The sequence below is a fragment of the Ictidomys tridecemlineatus genome, chromosome 12 (assembly GCF_052094955.1).
Source record: "Ictidomys tridecemlineatus isolate mIctTri1 chromosome 12, mIctTri1.hap1, whole genome shotgun sequence".
Classification (NCBI taxonomy): Eukaryota; Metazoa; Chordata; class Mammalia; order Rodentia; family Sciuridae; genus Ictidomys; species Ictidomys tridecemlineatus.
Genome location: NC_135488.1, coordinates 64,961,145 through 64,980,460, shown reverse-complemented (window position 1 = coordinate 64,980,460; position 19,316 = coordinate 64,961,145). Strand labels below are relative to the sequence as shown.

Below are 19,316 nucleotides of genomic sequence, written 5' to 3'. Positions count from 1 at the left end.
AGGGAGGAAAGAATTGGAAAAAGGAAGAAATATGGAATGAATTTAAGAAAATCATATTATATAGAAATATAAATGTTCAAAGGGTATTTCACCTTTATATGAAAATAAAATAAATGAATAAAGGAGTAAAAGAAAGATCACACAGAAGGGAGAATAGGGGGATAAAGGGGAAGGGGAAAAGGGGTAACAAGAATTGAAATTAAATCCCTACATGTGTTATTTTGTCAAAATGAACCAAAATACTATGTATAATTACAATGCTCTAATTAAAAAAAAAAAACTACAATATGCTTAAAAAAATAATGCCATAGAAATGCTAGAAGCTATATTAAATTGTACAGCCAGGCAAGGTAATCCCAGTAACTCGGGAAACTGAGACAAGAGGATCATGAGTTTAAAGCCAGCCTCAGCCATGGTGAGGCACTAAGCAACTAAGTGAGACCCTGTCTCTAAATAAAATACAAAATAGGGCTGGGAATGTGGCTCAGTGGTCCAGTGTTCCTGAGTTCAATCCCTGGTACACCACCTAAGCACCTCTGCACCTCCGCAGAAAAATATACAGTAGTTCCACTTTGTCAATAAGGGATAGATTTCAAGTGTTCCTCCCATCCCACCCACCCTGTGGATGGCTGATATTGCAGATAGTACCAAACCCTATATATACCATGTGTTTTCCTATATATACATGACACACAAACTTAATACCTTTTCTATCTTAACTAAGCACTTATCATACACTATGGCCATAATTTTTGCAGTTTGAAGTGTGACAGAAAAACTGGCACAAATTTCTTTTTTCTTCTTTATAATTTCACAGATTCATCCTTACTATAGATGTTACCAACCTCTGCTTATGACTTTCCTTTTTTTGTTAAGGAGAAAACTAACATCTTTTATCAAAAAAGTATTTCATGGCTTCTCTTTAGTATGTCTGAATTGTCAGCAACCTTACTCTTTATGTTTTGGGGCCATTATTAAGTAAAGTGAAAACCACCAAGTGAAGACACATGAACAAGGGCACCACTAAAAATAGCTTTTGTCCTACAAACAGCCCTTCCTTTCTCAGGTATGGCAGTTCTGAAGCTACTTCATTTTAAGACACTGAGCTTGCTCTGAACCCTATGTAACTACTTTCCTTTCCTAGTTGTTATGATCATTTTTAAAGCTCATGTACAATTTAAAGCCAATCCAAATAGTAACAAAAGAACTTTTCTTCCCTTGCTTCAACTTTAAGAATCATTATCCTCAAAATGGGTCCCAAAATATTCGGTATTTAGTGGGGAGAGGGGCAAAAATCAATTAAGTACATTACTGTGAACTTCTTCATCCAGTGCCTTAACTTTTCCTTTCTTCTTAATGAGTTGAATTTTGCAGGCATTGGCTTCCCAATCTTTGTCATTGCCTCCATCAACTCCCACACCTAAGACACATAGAAATAGAACAAGATTTAGACACTGCCTATATCCAAGATTATCAATACGAATCAAAATTCTTAATTTAAAATTATTACATTTTCATATAATTCATTTATGAATTTAACATTTACTAAAAACATATTAGGTATCAAATAGCATGATAGCTGCTTGACACAAAAATGAAAACAAGGCTGGAGGTGTAGTAGCTCAGGGGTAGAGAGCTTGCCTAACATACACATGGCCTGGGTTCAATTCCCAGCATCAAAACAAAAGAAAATGACTTCGGTTTCTGTACTCAAACTTCAAAGATTGTTAAAAAGATAGATAAGGGAAACTTAGTGTATTTAAGTTATAATAAAAGTACTACAGGTTGTGATTGGTACACAATGGAGAAATGGAGAAGAGGGGCACATGCCTTAGAAGGCAGATAAGGAGGGAAAGTCAAGAAAGCATTTCTAGAGGGGCTCAGCAGTAGAGCGCTTGCCTAGCATGGGCGAGGCCCTGGGTTCGATCCTCAGCACCACATAAAATAAATAAATAAAGATATTGTGTCAACTACAACTAAAAAATAGATATTAAAAAAAAGCATTTCTAGATATTCTACTTAAATTGCTAAGGAATTTGAAAAAAAAATACCCTAATTGTACTGGGAAATCACTCATTTCAAGCAGAGAAATAATAATGGCAAAAATGGGAAATAATATGGCAAAAACATTTGACAAATTTTCTCTGGAAATGGTGTAGAGGATGAGATGGAGAGGGAGAAAAAGGATAAAGAAAGCAGCTACCAGAAGATAAAGTTGCAGCAAAGCAAAAATAAAGAGGGCCTGAATTAAATAGTGGCAATAAAGATAGGGATACCAAGAAACAGAATAGCCTGAATATGAGGTGAGAAAGGAGAATTCTAGGATACTTCTTAGGCTCAAAGAACTTTTTGAATAATTATTGATAAAAGGGACACAGAAGAGAATGGAGTGGGTGAGAAATGCTATGTATTCAGTTCAATTCTGAATATACGAAGTTTGTAATACTGTCATCTGTCCAGAAAAAATTTCTAGGAGGTGCTGGAAACACAGGTTTTCTGGCAACTTGGGAAATACACCTGGATTAAAAAATACATGCAGATTCTAAATCACCAACACACAGGAAGTTGATGTAATCAGAGCTCACCCAGTGAGCCAAGAGGAGAATCTTACAGAATATTCATATTTAAGCAATAGACAGAAGCAGTCTCTAAAACTGACAGAAAATAAATGATCAGCATCTATATGAAAAGATACATTGTCAGAAAAGCTAAGAAAGGACGATTTCAAGAATAAAGTTAAGCAAGGAGCTGACTTTCTATTACTAAGGGAAATCAAGGAAGATAAATGCCCATTCCATGTAGCAATGTTAAGTGTACAGAAAAGAGGTCTAACTCTGCTATCCTTAGGAAGGCCTGCTCTCAAGGTGGCATGTGGCTGGCATTTGAGGATGTGCATTTCAGGATTCTTGCCATCTAATGGAGTAAGAGTGGCTTGTAGTGCCTAAACTACTCATGCAAACAATATAGCTTATGCAGAACACCTGCTTTTCTTCTGGGAGTTGAGAATTAGACAACTGACGCTTATGTGACCACCTCCCAACAAAAAACCTTGGACACTGAGTCACTTATGAGCTTCCCTGATAGACTTTTCACATGTGTTGCCACAAACTGTTGCTAGAGAAATCAAGGCATCCTGTGTGACTCCACCAGAAAACTCTCGGAAGCTTGTTGTGTCTGGTTTCCTCTAGACTTCACCTCACACACCTTATCCCTTTGCTTTGTATTCTTTTGCTATAATAAATCACAACCATGAGCCATCCTAAGGAAGCATGGAATCTGAGGGCAGTCTTATGGACCCTCAACATAAGGGTAGATCTAAAGTCAAACATAAGTTGCCAGAAAGTTATCTTTATTTGGTTTGCCATGTATATAAAATAGAAAAATCTCAGATCAGTTTATATGATAAAAGCAGGAATCCATGGAGAAAAAGAAAGCTATAGGAAAGAAAAGATTTATACAGTAAATATTAAACTTTTTAAGGTGAGTTACAGACTCAATATTTTATTAAAATCAACAATTCTGTTCCTATGAAGCTGTACCATATGATTTGTTTTTATAGAAACACTGTTAATAATTATATTAACAACCCTTTTAAATATGATAAAAATATAGAAATTCTTCAGAGTTGGATTCATAAAATTTTTTTTAAATAGCCATTAAATATAAATATAAATAATAATAAAAATAATAAATAATAATAAAAACACCCTATTTAGATCAAGAACCATGCAAAACCCTTATTTTTTAAGAAGGAAATACCTGCAGAATCATATCCTCTGTACTCTAATCTCTGAAGGCCTTTGATTAGGGTCTCCAATATTTCTCGTCTTGTGCGAGGAACATGGTAGTTTAAGTATGCAAATATACCTGCAAACAAACAAATATTTAATGGAAAATTCTGATTAATAAATTAAAATTGACATAATTATGCCTGGGATATTCAATAATGTGAAGCTAGATTTTGTTTTCAAAAAAATCATCCAGGCATAGTGTCAGAAACTTGTAATACTAGCTACTTGAGAGGCTGAAGCAGTAAGATCTCAAGTTCAAAGCCAGTCTCAGCAACTGCGAGACACTAAGCAACTCAGTAAGACCCTGCCTGACTCTAAATAAAATACAAAATAGGGCTGAGGATATGGCTCAGTGGTTGAGTGCCCCTGAGTTCAATCCCTGGTACCCCCCTCAAAAAAAGTAATACATTTGAAGATTAAAAATGAAATACAATAATTTAACACCAATTTGTTGAAATAATTTAAAGGCTAATTATATAAAACAAACTGGGGATTCAGAATTTTTTGTTTTTAAGAGATGGAGTCTTACTATGTTGCTCAGACTGGCCTCAAACTGCTGGGATCAAGTGATCCTCCTGCCTCAGCTTCCCAAGTAGCTGGAACTACACGAATGTGCCCCTACTCCCACCTAAAAATAAACTTTTTAAGGTGAGTTACAGACTCAATATTTTATTACAAAGAAGATTCAAAGTGATGTAGCTAGCATTAAATCCACTTTTTAAAAACATGAACTCAACAGCAGCCTTTTACTTTGATATTATTTCTAACTCCAATTTAATTGGTTTAATTTGGCTAGATGTGTGAATCTTAAAATCTTAAGTACATTTTTCAAAAACAGCAAAAAGATCTTCTAAATTGATACCCAACCTCCCCAACTTATCAAATTTTAATTACTTCATAAACTAATTAAATTCATATCAAACATTTGTTACCTCATTAAAAAGTACTCTTGGGTTGAAGAAATCCTATTAATTCCTTTAATTCATGTGTATTCCCAAAGTTTTCCACTCTACTGCCCTGACTCAGCTTCCCCTTCTGTGAAATGAACAACTTTGAAATGGTAACCAACAGGTTTCATAGCAGATGCCAACAAATTATTAACTGGTTGTGGCTGCAAACTATCAATGAAAAGGATTCAGTGACCCTATTTCCTGAATAGGAAGGAAAACCATGACAGATTTAACAACATCTATTATGTGGGATGTAAATCAGGTCTAATATTTCCTACCTCTGATATTTGAGGATAATAACTACAATCCCCATCCAGCTTGACATTCTGAGATTTCTTCTGAGATTGCTTTGGGACATTCATGATCCATTAGACCCCCCCCCTTTTTTTTTTTGGTGGTACTGGAGGCTGGACCCCAGGCCTTGAATTTAACACTACCCATACCTGCTACCACTGTGTCCTACCTCTGAGCCACATCCCAATTTTTTTTTTTAATTTTATTTTGTACAGGGTCTTGTTAAATTGCCAAGGCTGGCCTTGAACTTGTGCTTCTCCTCCTGAGTCTCCTGAGTTGCTGAATACAGGCACGCCCTCCTACTATCCCTGCTTTCAGTTTGAACACTTTTTAACATCTCTACAGACTATACTTCTCTTCTGGGCCTCATTTTTTTGTTAAATCATTTACATGATTTTGTTTGCATACATCGTACCTACCAAATTAATTTTCACAGTACATTATTAAAGATTAATAATAGCAAAGTAAGGGCTGGGGATGTGGCTCAAGCGGTATCGCACTCGCCTGGCATGAGTGCGGCCCGGGTTCGATCCTCAGCACCACATACCAACAAAGATGTTGTGTCCGCCAAAAACTAACTAACTAAATAAACATTTAAAAAAAAAATAATAGCAAAGTAACAAAATGTTAACATTTTTCTACAAAACCACAATGTTATCACTCCTAAGAGATCATCATCACCTAAATTGGTAAACTTAACAAGACCCTGTCCAAAATAAAATTTAAAAAGGGTTTGGGATGTAGCTCAGAGATAGGACACAGTGGTAGCAGGTATGGGTAGTGTTAAACTCAAGGCCTGGGATCCAGTCTCCAGTACCAAAAAAATACAACTTCTCAAATTTTCCTTATTATCAAAAGCATATATATGTCTTTTACAGCTAGTTGTTTATTCTAGGATTCAATAAGAATCATAACTCACATTTGAATCTGGAATAGTCTCTCCCTAACTGTTCCATTTTCCCCAAAACAAGGCAGGGCCAATTTTCTTGTTGAATGTATCACAGTTCAGGATGGATCTAATTGTTTCCGCAAAGTTTGGATAAAGGAGTTCTCCTATCCTTTGTATTCCCTGTAATCTGGAGGAAAGTCTAAAGGCTTAATTGAATTAGGCTAAAAACTCAATCAAGGGGCTAGGGCTGTAGCTCAGTGGCAGAGTGCTTGCCTCCCACGTGTGAGGCACTGGGTTTGTTTCTTAGTACCACTTAAAAATAAATAAATAAGGATACTGTCTCCATAAAAAATATATTTAAAAAGAAAACAAACCTCAATCAAGAGCAGAATGGTTTCCAGGGCTATATATGTATATTGTTTGCTGGTTCCCTATTAGCAATGCTAAGATTCATGACTGGTTTAAGGTAAAGACAATCAGATAACTGAACCAGTTATTTTGAAAGAATATTCAAAACACTTTCTCCAGCTTTAGAGATATGCATATTTTCTTTCTTTTCAGTTCAGATAATGATGCATTTCCCAATCAGTGACATCTTAGGTTCAGTGAAACACATATATCAAGTTCCAACTCAAACCTGTTTCCTCTTTTACAAATAATCATTTCAATCATTATTTGGTTTACTATTTTTTTTTTTAAAGATAGAGTGAGAGAGAGGAGAGAGAGAGGAGAGAGAGAGAGAGAGAGAGAGAGAGAGAGAGAGAGAGAGAGAGAATTTTTAATATTTATTTTTTAGTTCTCGGTGGACACAACATCTTTTGTTGGTATGTGGTGCTGAGGATCGAACCCGGGCCGCACGCATGCCAGGCGAGCGCGCTACCGCTTGAGCCACATCCCCAGCCCCCTTGGTTTACTATTGGTAAAAGAAAAGAAGAGGATTAAAGGAAGCAAAAAAACAAGACATGTTTTTCCTGACATTATCTAGGAAGGAACCGAAAGGAAGAAAAGGATGAAAGGATACCATGACATGTGTAGAGAAATTTTCTAAGATCAAAATAATAAGGTATGTGAAGAAAGGGGATTAGCTAAGTCATATCTAGTTAGGAAAATGGGAACTAAGGAGTTGAATCTGTCAGTTTTACAGACCTGCCCCTTAACAGCACTACTGGCCCAAGACAGTCCACTTGCTAGGTTATCTGCAATTTTGGGATGGCCTGGAAAATATAACAATAGCAAATAGGGCTGGGGATGTGGCTCAAGCGGTAGCGCGCTCGCCTTGCATGCGTGCGGCCCGGGTTCAATCCTCAGCACCACATACAAACAGGGATGTTGTGTCCGCCGAAAACTAAAAAAAAAATAAATATTCTCTTTAAAAAAATTTAAAAAACAATAGCAAATAACCAGCTAATTAAGCATGCAGGATGTGTTCACAGGAAGGCATTCATACTCAAAATGGTGCTTATAAGAACAGAAATCACTAGGGCTGGGGCTGTAGCTCAGTTGTAGAGGACTTGCCTAGTATGCATGAGACAGTGGGTTCCATCCTCAGCAACGCATAAAAATAAACAAATAAAATAAAGGTATTTTGTCCATCTACAACTACAAAAAAAAATTTAACAACAACAACAAAAGAATAAAAATCACTAATTACCCTTATTTTTAGGCCTTTGACTTGTCTTATCAAATTTACCAATGAATAAGGACTGAAGATATAGCTCAGTGGTAGAGCATTTCCCCAGCAAGCATGAGGTCCTGCATTCAATACTTATCACTACAAGAAAAGAAATAAAAACTTCCAATAAACACTTGTGCTTAAGGAAACTACAAAGTCTAAAAAGGTCAATCTCTGAATTAATCCAATACTTCACAAAGTAGTTGTACTCATAGGAGATTTTCTACCTGCAAATCAGCATGCTTTTTCAGAGAGTAAGTTTTCTTATTAACAGTATATAGTTTATTAAAGCAGACTCTTGTACCTACAGGTATCATTTTTAGAAATAGCAACTAAAACTACGTGACATAAAAGCACTATGAACACCCTGCATAAAAAATTTCAGAGGCAACCTACTCTCAGTCTCAACACAACTCGTTGTAAGCAATCTGGTTCCAAGTAAACACTGTTAAACCTGAATATAACTTAATTGACTAGTCAAGGCATTAGCTAAGTCTGGTTCAATTTATGTATTTATGAATAAAAGATCTTTGTCACTTTTCATTGACAGCTTCAACATTCTGGGACCCATAAATTGTAACCTCTCAGTGATAAGTTTCGAATTCATTCCCTAAATTTAATACTTTCTGAATCTTAAAAGCCATCTACAATGCCACTTAGCTTTAAATTATTTTTTCTTATAATGCAGGTTACATATTATTAAAGACTTAAACAGTACAAATGCTATAGAATGTAGTATAAAAATCATTTCTACTTCTGCACAGGCTCCAATAATCCCTTTCTCATATACATCATGCCTGTCCTTTAACTATGAACTTTTCTTTCTTTTTCTTTTTTTTTAAAGAGAGAGTGAGAGAGGAGAGAGAGAGAGAGGCTATGAACTTTTCTACATTTACAAACCTTGATGTACACAGTATAGAGGCTTTTTTTTAAAAAAAATACATGGATGTGATGATAGCATACATATTGTTCTGTAATTTTTTAACTTAAGATATTGGTGATCTTGCTATGTATGTACAACATGTACTTAATTCTACTTAATACTGCATTCTAGAACATAGCACATTTATCATTTTTTATATAACTACTTCCCTACTAAGATTTGTCTGAGTCTTTACTATTAAAATGATGCAAATAAACTAATACACATAAATCTGATGCTTATCATAAAACTATTCAACATTATAATTACGCAGTCACATTCTACAAGTGAGATTCCTTTTTAAAAAGAAGTACTATTTGAGATAATATTTTCTTTTATTTTCTTTCCTGCAGTACTGTGAATTAAGGACCTCACTAATGCAAGGCAAACACTCTACCACTGAGTTACATTCCCGGCCCTTTTTCATTTTGTTTTGAGAGACAGTCTGGCTAAATTTACAAGGCTGGCCTAGAACTTGGGATCCTCCTGCTTCAGCTTCCCAAGTGCACTACTGCAACCTGCTTAACATTTTCAATAATCCTAAAAACAAAGAAAAAATTACAACAGAGTTACACAGTGAAGGATTTCAGTTACTTCTGTGGTTTTTAAATTGCTTTATATCTTTATTCCCCCCTATTTACAAAACTCTGGTTTGGCTTGGAGTATGGCTCAGTAGTAGAGCACAGGCTTAGTACATCTGAGATTCTAGGTTCAATCCCCAGAATGTGGGGGTGGGAAGTGCTGGTTCAAGTCTCCACTCCCTTGTTGAAACTGTATGTTGCACTGGATGGTGCTCCAAGACACCTATCTTGCACATTTAATATTCTGGAGCTCAAAGCACTGTTAAGTCCTAAAGTTTCTAGTAACACACTCCCTCATAGACTGCCTAAATGATCATCTTTCTCAAGATAAAAGCATTTACTTTCTCTCACAAGTATTCAAAGAGTCCATCTATCCTTCCCATTTCTTTCTGACTATTCACATCATACTACAACTTTTTATCATTCTGCCAAGTCAGCACCTTTGGGACCACTGTGCTCTTATTCCTGAGTCCCATCCCTGTATCCACCTATGACAGACATGCAGAACTCATCCATTCATTTCAGTCCACTTTTATATGAGCCTTCCCAAAGTGTTGACCAATCCTGTTAATTCATCCTTTACCTAACTTTCAAACTTACCCCACATATTATTTTAGAGTCTAGAATACACATTACTCTCCAATCCCTATTTCTCTCTTCTCAGCTTCTTTCTCATTTTTGGTAGATTCTCACTATAGAATTAAAACCTTCATCTTCATTTCTAATACTATAATATGCTATGTACCACTCATCCTTCCCTAAACATTCAAGAGAGAGACATTATCCCCCATACCAACCTCTGAAGCTAGCCTCTCCTATTTGTAGCTCTTGATGAGTGATTCCTCAGCTTTACAAATACAGAACATTTTGTGTGCTAATTTTTATTCAACTTACAGACATTGTGTACAGTATGAATCAAGCAATGAATACCCCGTAATGACTTCTCAGTTTATAGGTCAGGAAAACAACTTTTCAACATTCCTAAGGGATCCCATTCCCAAAATACTTCCTCTTTGTTACTGGTGTTTACCACCCTTTTCTTCAACACAAACTTGGGTCCTTCCACCTTCATATGTACAACTTCTCTGGTGATTTCTCTATAAACAAATCCAATTAACTTCTCTCTGCATATTAAACCATGAATGACAGGCTGGGGTTGTGGCTCAGTGGTAGAGCATTCACTTAGCATGTGCAAGGCCCTGGGTTCGATTCTCAGCACCACATAAAAAGAAATAAGTAAAATAAAGATATTTTTTAAAAAATCATGAATGACTTCTGGCTGGGGGATATCCCAGTGGTAGAGAACTTGCCTACTATATTCAAGGCACTGGATTCTATCCCAGCAGTGTACACACACACACAAAAAAAAAAGCAACACACACACATAGGCACACACAAAAATGACCTTTTTCTCCTTTTGCAGACTCCTCAAGGAAAGATACTATCTGGACTCTTTTGCCTTTAACCAATCTTCTTTGGTCTCTTTTCCTGGAACCTACATCTCTTCCATCAACACCCCTGGCAATGGTGGTTCTCAATCTATTTCTGACTCCATTCACAGACAGGTAATAGATGCCATCAATGATTACCTCTCATAGAACACTCTCCACCAGCCAACACTATTTCTCACGCTAAGAATCATGCCCAATCATTAGGAATACTCCTGGTCTAACACAGATACCTAAAAGCCCAGGTCTCTCTGAGTCTCTGATTTCTTCTTTCCTCTTGTGGTCTATGATATGGTAATGAACAAGGACTGTGGATTATCACATACAGCTATTCCATGTGTATTCATTTTGCTTCCCCTGACTAGAAAGCAATTACTTGAAGGCAACTCCCTTGCTTTAGTCACCTCTCCAAAGGACAGAGTGTCAAGTATAAAGATACCACTTCAAATATCTTCAAGTATCTTCTAACACTTTCTAGGTACCTGAAATATAGTCAAGAATTTCCAAAGCACAGAAACAGAATACTATTTTGCAGGATACTAAAAAAGGATAAGGAGGTTTTATTTAAAAAGTAATTAAGAAATACTGGGTTGGGCTGGGGATGTGGCTCAAGCAGTAGCGCGCTCGTCTGGCATGCGTGCGGCCCAGGTTCGATCCTCAGCACCACATGCAAACAAAGATGTTGTGTCCGCCAAACACTAAAAAATAAATATTAAAATTCTCTTTCAAAAAAAAAAAATACTGGGTTAAACTAAACTAACAGGTTTATTTTGGGGACTTTTTAGAATCCTTAATCTTACTAATCATGAATCTCAAAGAGCAGTTTTCCCAAATAGGTGTGTAACATACAACACCCTTTCCCATTTTTTACTGTTCATAATCAGCACCTATTAACTTCTCCCTTTCTAAGGAACAAAACTGAGGAAATGCTTATTAAGCAATTAATTATTTTCTCTCACAACTTCTTTATATCCAGTATGATTTCTAACGATATGTTAATAGTACTGGTTTTGACTCATCCTAACAGCCAGTCTCGGAATCCCTCAATTACCTCCAATTCTATTACATGATACAATTACAAAAAAAAAAAAATGATACATCTCAGGATACTTTTAAATTACAAGTTCCCCCATTGCTTTTGAGTAGAACCTCATTTGCAAAATTTACATATAGCATCAGATCAGAAGGGTAAAATTCCATGTTTTTAAAAACAGCAAAAACCTATGAAAAGGTTTAAGTAGCAGTTTAAGTGACCTGATACCCTCTCAGCAAAACCAAATGTAATACAAATAAAAAAGAATCAAGTGTATTACAAAGAACCAAGAATGAAAGATAAAATATTTTGAAAAACAGGTACCCTATTATTTTCTGAGATTCACAATCCTTACTTTTAACCCCTTAAAGGTTCTAAGCCCCACCCCCCAAAAAAGTGCCACACTGTTACTACTCAAATCTGACTGACCACATGATCTCTTTTTTTTTCAACAATCCAATAAAAAGTTACAAACGTTAAGTTTTATCAGTATATCTGATTGAAAAAAGAATATCACAGAAACTCAAATCCTTATTCTTCTGCTTCAACATTTTACAAGGTTGAAACAAAATAATCTTTTAGAAAAACTAAACTAGGCAACAAGTAATCACAAGGTAAATTACTTTTTTTCCCCCCTACTAGGGATTAAACCGAAGAGCTACATTCCCAGTCCTTTCTACTTTTTTTCCCCCCTACTGAGGATTGTATCACTGAGCTACATTCCCAGTCCTTTCTATTCCTTATTTCATTCTTAACAAGACATAACTCTTGCTTAATTACAGAGGGTGGCAAACTTGTGATCCTCCTGCCTCAGCCTTCCAAGTTGCTTGATTACAGGAGTGTATCACTGCACCCAGCCTCAAATATTTAGAAACTTCTAATGTTTCCATCTATTCTCATTTCCACTCAATTTTTCTGACCAAATTTCACTTTGGTGATTAAGCTATGGGAGCAAAATAAAGGCAAACTCTCACCTTATTAACAGTTAACTTTCAGAATTTACATTATAGAGGAAATAAATTCTGGACCCCACCTGGAATCATGTAAAACTATGGCTAGGGTTATAAACAGGACCTCAGAAATGCCTAAAATGTTGTACTAACTTGTTTCACCCTTATATAAACCTTTCCTAAACCAGATCTTTTTTTTTTTTATCTTATAGTACTTTGACACCATTTTTTCCTGGAACAAGATGAGGAAATGACCTGCAATCAGAATACCAGGCATACAACTCATCATTCAAAAGTAGTTAAATGCCATGAGCACAACAGGGATTAACCAGTTTGCAAATTCACTATTTCACAACTCCAAACTAATTATGTGTTTTACAAAACCACATAGACATAGCAAAAGTATAAGTGATTCTGAAATCAGCTCAACTCTATTAATTTTAGTAAGCTATTTATAGGCATTTGTTTTTATGTGTTTTTTTAAATCAACTCTATAAATTTAAACCTGCTCCTCATTTTCAGAAGCTGAAATGAATATAAAGTTAAATATAGGAAAAATATACACTAGTGAGTACAATCCACCTCCTGCTCAGTCCCTTCATGCCAAAGGCTGCAAAGAGTAAGTTTCCCAAGTAGCTTCAATTCTATAACAATTGTACTGCCCTTTAAAAAGTGTTCTGTCTTCTAGGATTAAAGTCTGTTGTAAATTTCAAAATGAAAAGTAGAAATACAATTCTTTTTATTGACAATGGTTTAAGTACATCGATAATTTAAGATTCCATTCTGGGGGCTGAGGTTTTGGCTCAGTGGCAGACCACTTGCCTGGCATGTGTGAGGCACTGAGTTCGATCCTCAGCACCACGTATAAATAAATAAATTAAAGGTACATCAACAACTAAAAAATATTTTTAAAAATATTCCATTCTGGAAATGTCAACACTTTGGGGTAATAAAACAACTCCCAAACATGGAATAAAAGGGTCTAACTTTACTTTTTAACTGTTCTAGGAAAGACACTCGTTAAATTTTTCATAGAGAGTATTTTAAATGGGTGCACATGCAAGTGATAACATGATGTGCGATCCATCACCAGGGACATTTCAGGGCCTCTTACTCCAGGGGATCAGATCTAAGCCTACTTCATCAAGTTACTGATTAGCGATGGCTTACGTTGAGACAGGGAGTGGCAGGAAGTAAGACCACATATAATGTCATGGTTGTAGCTCTAGCTAGATTTAGTATCTGTTTTCTATTGGGCCTGCTTGAAAAAAAGAGAATAAAATTAAGGTTTGGTTTTGTTTTTAAAGAATGCAAGATAAGTTCAACACACGCCACTGGATGTTCTACAGGTTGCCTCACCTGGTGAACCCTTTTAGAGACACCCCCTTCACACCTTGCCTTTCCTTCAGCACTCTTCCTCCTTTTTCCCTATAGGTATTTCTCCTCTCGGTTCCTTCTATGCGCAAAGGCGCCCCCTCCGGCTCCTGTGACCGCCTCTGGGGCCCGCCCGCCCGCCTCTCAGGTGTCCTCCTCCGGACCACCACTCGGACTCCCGCCCCCGCGACAGCCGCAGCTACCACAGCAGGCATCCCCTTGCCTTATCACCCAGACTTCGTACCCTCGGCACTCCCACTCCCACCCGGCGTCTCTGGGCTCCGCGGCGCCCGCATAGCACCCCAGCACCGCCCCGCAACACGCCCCCCGCCCGCGGCCCCTTACCACACATGCTGCTGGAGGCGCGGTCCGCAAGGCCGAGGGCAGACAGCTAGCGAGATTCCCCGGAGCACACAAGAGCTTCAGGGGCGGTGGACAAGCTCGGAGGCGGGGATGGCGGCTACACGACTCCCTCGAGGATGCGACGGCCGAGGTAACTAAAGCCTCCTCGCCCTCCCAGGCTCCGCCAGCAACCGCCGCCGAGCCCCGCCCCTCGGCGCGCAGCGCGCCGCCGCCGACACTCCCCATTGGGCCGCTCACGCGCCGCTCACGCGCAGATACCGCCCCTCGCGCAGCCCCGCCCCCAGACCCCACGCAGGCGCTGGACAGCTGGCAGCGAAGACGTGGCAGACTCGTGGCTGCATCCGCCTCAGGTTCCTGGAGCCGCCTCCGGGCAAACAACCCGACCAACCCGGCGGTAGGGGAGGATTGGGCGCCGGCGAGAAATGATAGAAGGAGGAGGATGGAAATGCTAGCAAAGCAAATAACTGCCCAAGCTCCGAATACTGGCACCCCACGAGGCAGGAAAGAGGAGAAAGAAAGCAAAAGACTTGGAAAGGAGATCGTGGGAGAGAGACAAGTCAGGGTGGGTAAAGGATATATAGCTGAGGGAAAAACTGCAAATAATTGGAAGAGGTGAGGAGAGGAGAGAGAGGTACCAGAATTCTTGACTGCAAATCGCCATTCAGGTTCGCGCATCAGGCCTGTCATCTTTCTGGTGACAGGCCTTTCAATTCCCAACTTAAGATCTGAGTAATGTGCTTGACCTCTAAAAGCCCTCCATACCCATCCATCGCCTCCCTAATCCTCAGTTTATTTCGGAGAGAGGAGGAATGGCAGGCTCAACTTTCCAACACTCCGCCCCTGGACTTAAGAGAGCTGGCCCTACTCTGCTGGCCCACCTGAGAGGACTGGAAACTGGCACGTTTGACTCATGAACTTTTAGTCCTATACATTAATATACCACCATTCCTGCCAAGAGAGACTTGATTAGAGAGGAATGTTTCTGAAAAATCATTACCTGCGCATTTGTTTCAGGAAGATTTAAATGGTATCTTTAGTCAAATGTAGATAGTTATCAGATTTCTATTAATAGCTCTAGACTAGAATCAAATCAACTTACATGGCACACAGAAACCCTGGTGTTCTGACCACAGTTGAGGCAGCCCTATACACTCCAAGAGGCTGAACATGTAGTTCTCCAACTGGACCAACAATTCTCAGTTCTTTTGCACATTTGGGTTACTCTACTGGAGTCCCCCACACACACCCCATAGCTGTTTAAACGTTGCCTCTTCAAGGAAACCTTTTTTTTCCCCTCCCCAAACATAGAGACATGACTTAAACACTGATTCTTTGAGCTGCCACCTTTAAAGCAATATGTTTCTATATTTTACAATTCTTTTAATATCTCCTCACTAAGCTACAGAAGTTTCTTGAAGTTAGAATGACTGTATAGCCAACAACTAGTATAGATTCTACCAAGAAGTAATGGATGGAAAATGTTTTTTGAAGTAGTGAAAAAAAAAATGTCATCTTAGCAGAATTGATCTTTCACAGCTAGTTATAGAATCAAGTGAGCAAAGGACTTTCAGTTTTTCTTAAGGGAAAAATGCCTTTTCATCACTTGCCTCAGAGAATCTAGAAGAACAAAATTGACCATATTATATTGTTATATTGTGTGCATGTACAAATATGTAAAAATGAATCCCATAATTATGTATAATTACAATGCACCAGTAAAAATTATAAAAAGGAGATAGACTAGAAAATGTCACATTTAACTAGCAAAGTGTTTCTCAACTAAAAGCCCTTTGTTATTTCAAGTCCTTAAAGACAGCCCCTAAATGAGTCATGCAACCAACGTGGCAAATGCTCAGGAGGGTCACAAGTTCCACATCAGCCAGAGCAACTTAGAGAGACCCTGTCTCAAAATAAAACATTACACAATAAAGGACTGGACATGTAGCTCAGAAGCAGAGCACCCCTGGACTTAATCCCCAGTACTGAGGAAACAACGGAAAAGATAAATCTCTGTTTTTGTTTTTAATCTGAAGACCTCCCCTTCCTGGACATGTAGCTCAGAAGCAGAGCACCCCTGGACTTAATCCCCAGTACTGAGGAAACAACGGAAAAGATAAATCTCTGTTTTTGTTTTTAATCTGTAGACCTCCCCTTCCTGTATTGGGGATTGAACCCAGGGGTGATCTGCCTCTGAGCTACATCCCCAGCTTTTTATTTTTTTTATTTTGAGACAGGGTCTCACTAGGTTGCTTAAGGCCTTGTTAAGTTTCTGAGGTTGTTCTGGAACTTGTGATCCTCCTACCTTAGCCTCCTGAGTTTCTGAGATTGCAGGCATGCACCACAACTCCCAGTGGCAATACATTTCTTAATTCAAGAAACAAAGTCTCTGTAGACATACATCTTAGCCTAAGAACCCTCATCTAAAAGTTTCTAGCAAGATTTGGATGAGATTGCCGAAGACTCAAGGTGTGGTTCCAATGCTTAAGCAATATCTTTGTCCACTGGCAGAAAAGCTATTGACACCAGCTTGCCACTAAAGTTCTCAGGCTCCCAACTATTATAATCTATAGAACCCCTTGCTTTCTTCTTGCCTGATACTCTCTCACAATGACTTACCAGTCTGTCCTATGCATCTCTATTCTACAGCTGTTTTGGAAATTGCTTATGTAACAGTTGAAAGGAAGAAACTTTAAAGACTAATATTTACCCAACCCAGCCTTAAACAACATCACTAACACCATAACAAAGAAACCTTTGTAACTGTGGGCCAGTCAAGACACTGAAACAGAAGAACTTTGTCTAACCCTCAGCTATATGGAGCTCTGCCTTAGGTATTTTGAGAATAAAGACAGAAGAGAAAAATAAATGATACATGAAGGAAAGGGGACATCTGGGTCTAATTTGAACATCTGAGAAAATGGAAAGGATTTTCTCTCCTAATCAAAAAGTTCAGAACTAACTTAACTTAAAAAGGATAGTAATGACATATCATTCATCATTTCTTTGTGGAGGTTCATTTCCCTATTCACATATTTAGTCCCATCAGATTCAATGGCTATCAGTGTCCTCCTTGCCATGAAGCTTGATGGGTTGAAGGATGGCTAGGCTTCTGGTTGCCATTTCTAAAGAATCAAAAAACTGTAGTTGAAATAGCTTAAGGTTTTTAAACATCCCCATGTTTGTGATTTTTATAACCCTCTGTCTTCATATTCCAATAAATACCAATAGCTATTAAGACAAAAAGGCTTGTATATAATAAAAATATGAGGAGCTAGGACACATATGTCCCAATCTTAGGGAATTTTGTAGAAATATATCCAATGGACAGAAAAGATGGTGGCAAGTACCAAAGGAAAAAAAAAATAAGTTGAGCCCCTGAGGCCTATGAGAAGGAAAAAAAAGACAAGAATGAAAGGCACCCACATGAGTGAACCACTGTTATTCCACCATGGCTACAATTCATCCTGAGTACCTTCACATAAGAGGAACCTTTCAAATATACAAATCAGACCTTATTTCACCCTGCTTCCCATCCAATGGGTACCTTTCCCCTTTAAGAGGCATTCCAGACTTCTGTGGATATCTACACAGTTATTCAGGATCTCACTCCTGACAGTTTTATTAGTGTCATCTCCTACCACGCTATTTCAGCATCTTTTTTTTTTTAAACTTTTTTTTTGAGAGAGAGAGTGAGAGAAGGGAGAGAGAGAGAATTTTTTTTTTAATATGTATTTTTTAGTTCTCGGCGGACACAACATCTTTGTTGGTATGTGGTGCTGAGGATCGAACCCGGGCCGCACGCATGCCAGGCGAGCGCGCTACCGCTTGAGCCACATCCCCAGCCCCCTATTTCAGCATCTTGTTGTCCAACTCTACTAAACTCCTGCAAGTTCCTGAAAAAAAAAAAAAAAAGAATACCATCTCCAACTTCTAGGGCTGGGATTGTGGCTCAGTAGTAGAGTGCTCGCCTAGCATGCGCAGGGGCCCTGGGTTCGATCCTCAGTACCATTTAAAAATAAATAAATGGAATAAAGGTATTTAATTTAAAAATTTTATTTATCTTTACATTTGTCCTTTTTGGAAAAAAGCATTAAAAAGGAATAGACTTTCCTCAGCTGCCACCACAGTGATTTATCCTTCTGAGAAAGCTAAGGACATACTGGGTGAGACCCTCTCCTCACTGAGGTAGCACTGAGCATACCCTCACCATGGCCTTCATTCCTGAACTTGCCTGCATCTAGCCCAATCTCATCCTTCATGGAGAAGAATATTAAAAACAATGTTGTAATTAAAACATCTGGTGGGGCTGCGATTGTGGCTCAGCGGTAGAGTGTTTGCCTAGCATGACTGAGGCCCTGAGTTCCATTCTCAGCACCACATAAAAAAAATAAAAGAGGTATTGTGTCCAACAACAACTAAAAATAAATAAATAAATAAATAAAATAGCTGGTGTAAATTTTGGACCTTTTGGGCCTGGCTTGTTTGCAAAGGCCCAGGCCAATGTCGACATGCCTCATCAGCAATGTGGGGGCTGGTAGACCTGCTCCAGCAGGAGGGCCTGTCCCCACCACCATCACTGCTGCCCCAGCTGAGGAGAAGGAAGTGGAAGCAAAGAAACAAGAATCTGAGGAGTCTGACGATGACGTGGGATTTGACCTTTTTAACTAAACCTCTTTTGTAACATGTTCAATAAAAAGTAAGATGTGGAGCAGAGGAGGAAAAACAAAAAGGAGAACCAGGTATTAAATGGCTGGGGTTTGACTATACAAGGACTGGATAGCCACCCACAAAATGACATTATAAGGCAGCCAGAAAATTTCCTTGTCAAAAATTGTCTCCATTCCCTACCCATTACATTGCCTTAACTCTACCTGTCCATGTGCATTTAATACAGAACACTCCCACGACTTAATGACTATACTGATTCAACATAAACTATTAACACAGTAAGTAGTTTAATAAATAATAGAGACTATTTATAGGATTACCTTTTATTTGGATAACAGTTGTGAAAAGTTTCCTGGGAAGTGGGGGTTGTAATAGGGATAA

At 38.3% G+C, this 19,316-nt stretch overlaps 1 protein-coding gene and 1 pseudogene across 2 annotated transcripts in view; one reads left to right on the top strand and one right to left on the bottom strand.

The window, feature by feature from the left end:
• The window catches only part of Gfpt1 (glutamine--fructose-6-phosphate transaminase 1), a 67,816-nt gene extending 53,352 nt beyond the window's left edge, over positions 1-14,464 (bottom strand). For both annotated transcript variants that reach the window (XM_040270802.2, XM_013357208.4), the window contains exons 1-3: positions 14,250-14,464; positions 3,760-3,867; positions 1,313-1,420 (exon numbers count right to left, since the gene is read on the bottom strand). In XM_040270802.2, the coding sequence (XP_040126736.1) occupies positions 1,313-1,420; positions 3,760-3,867; positions 14,250-14,256 (223 nt within the window). In that variant the 5' untranslated portion in view covers positions 14,257-14,464. The remainder of the gene's footprint in view (positions 1-1,312; positions 1,421-3,759; positions 3,868-14,249) is intronic.
• Positions 14,465-18,397: 3,933 nt separating this feature from the next.
• Positions 18,398-19,044, top strand: LOC144369590 (large ribosomal subunit protein P1-like; annotated as a pseudogene).
• The last annotated feature ends 272 nt before the right edge of the window (positions 19,045-19,316 follow it).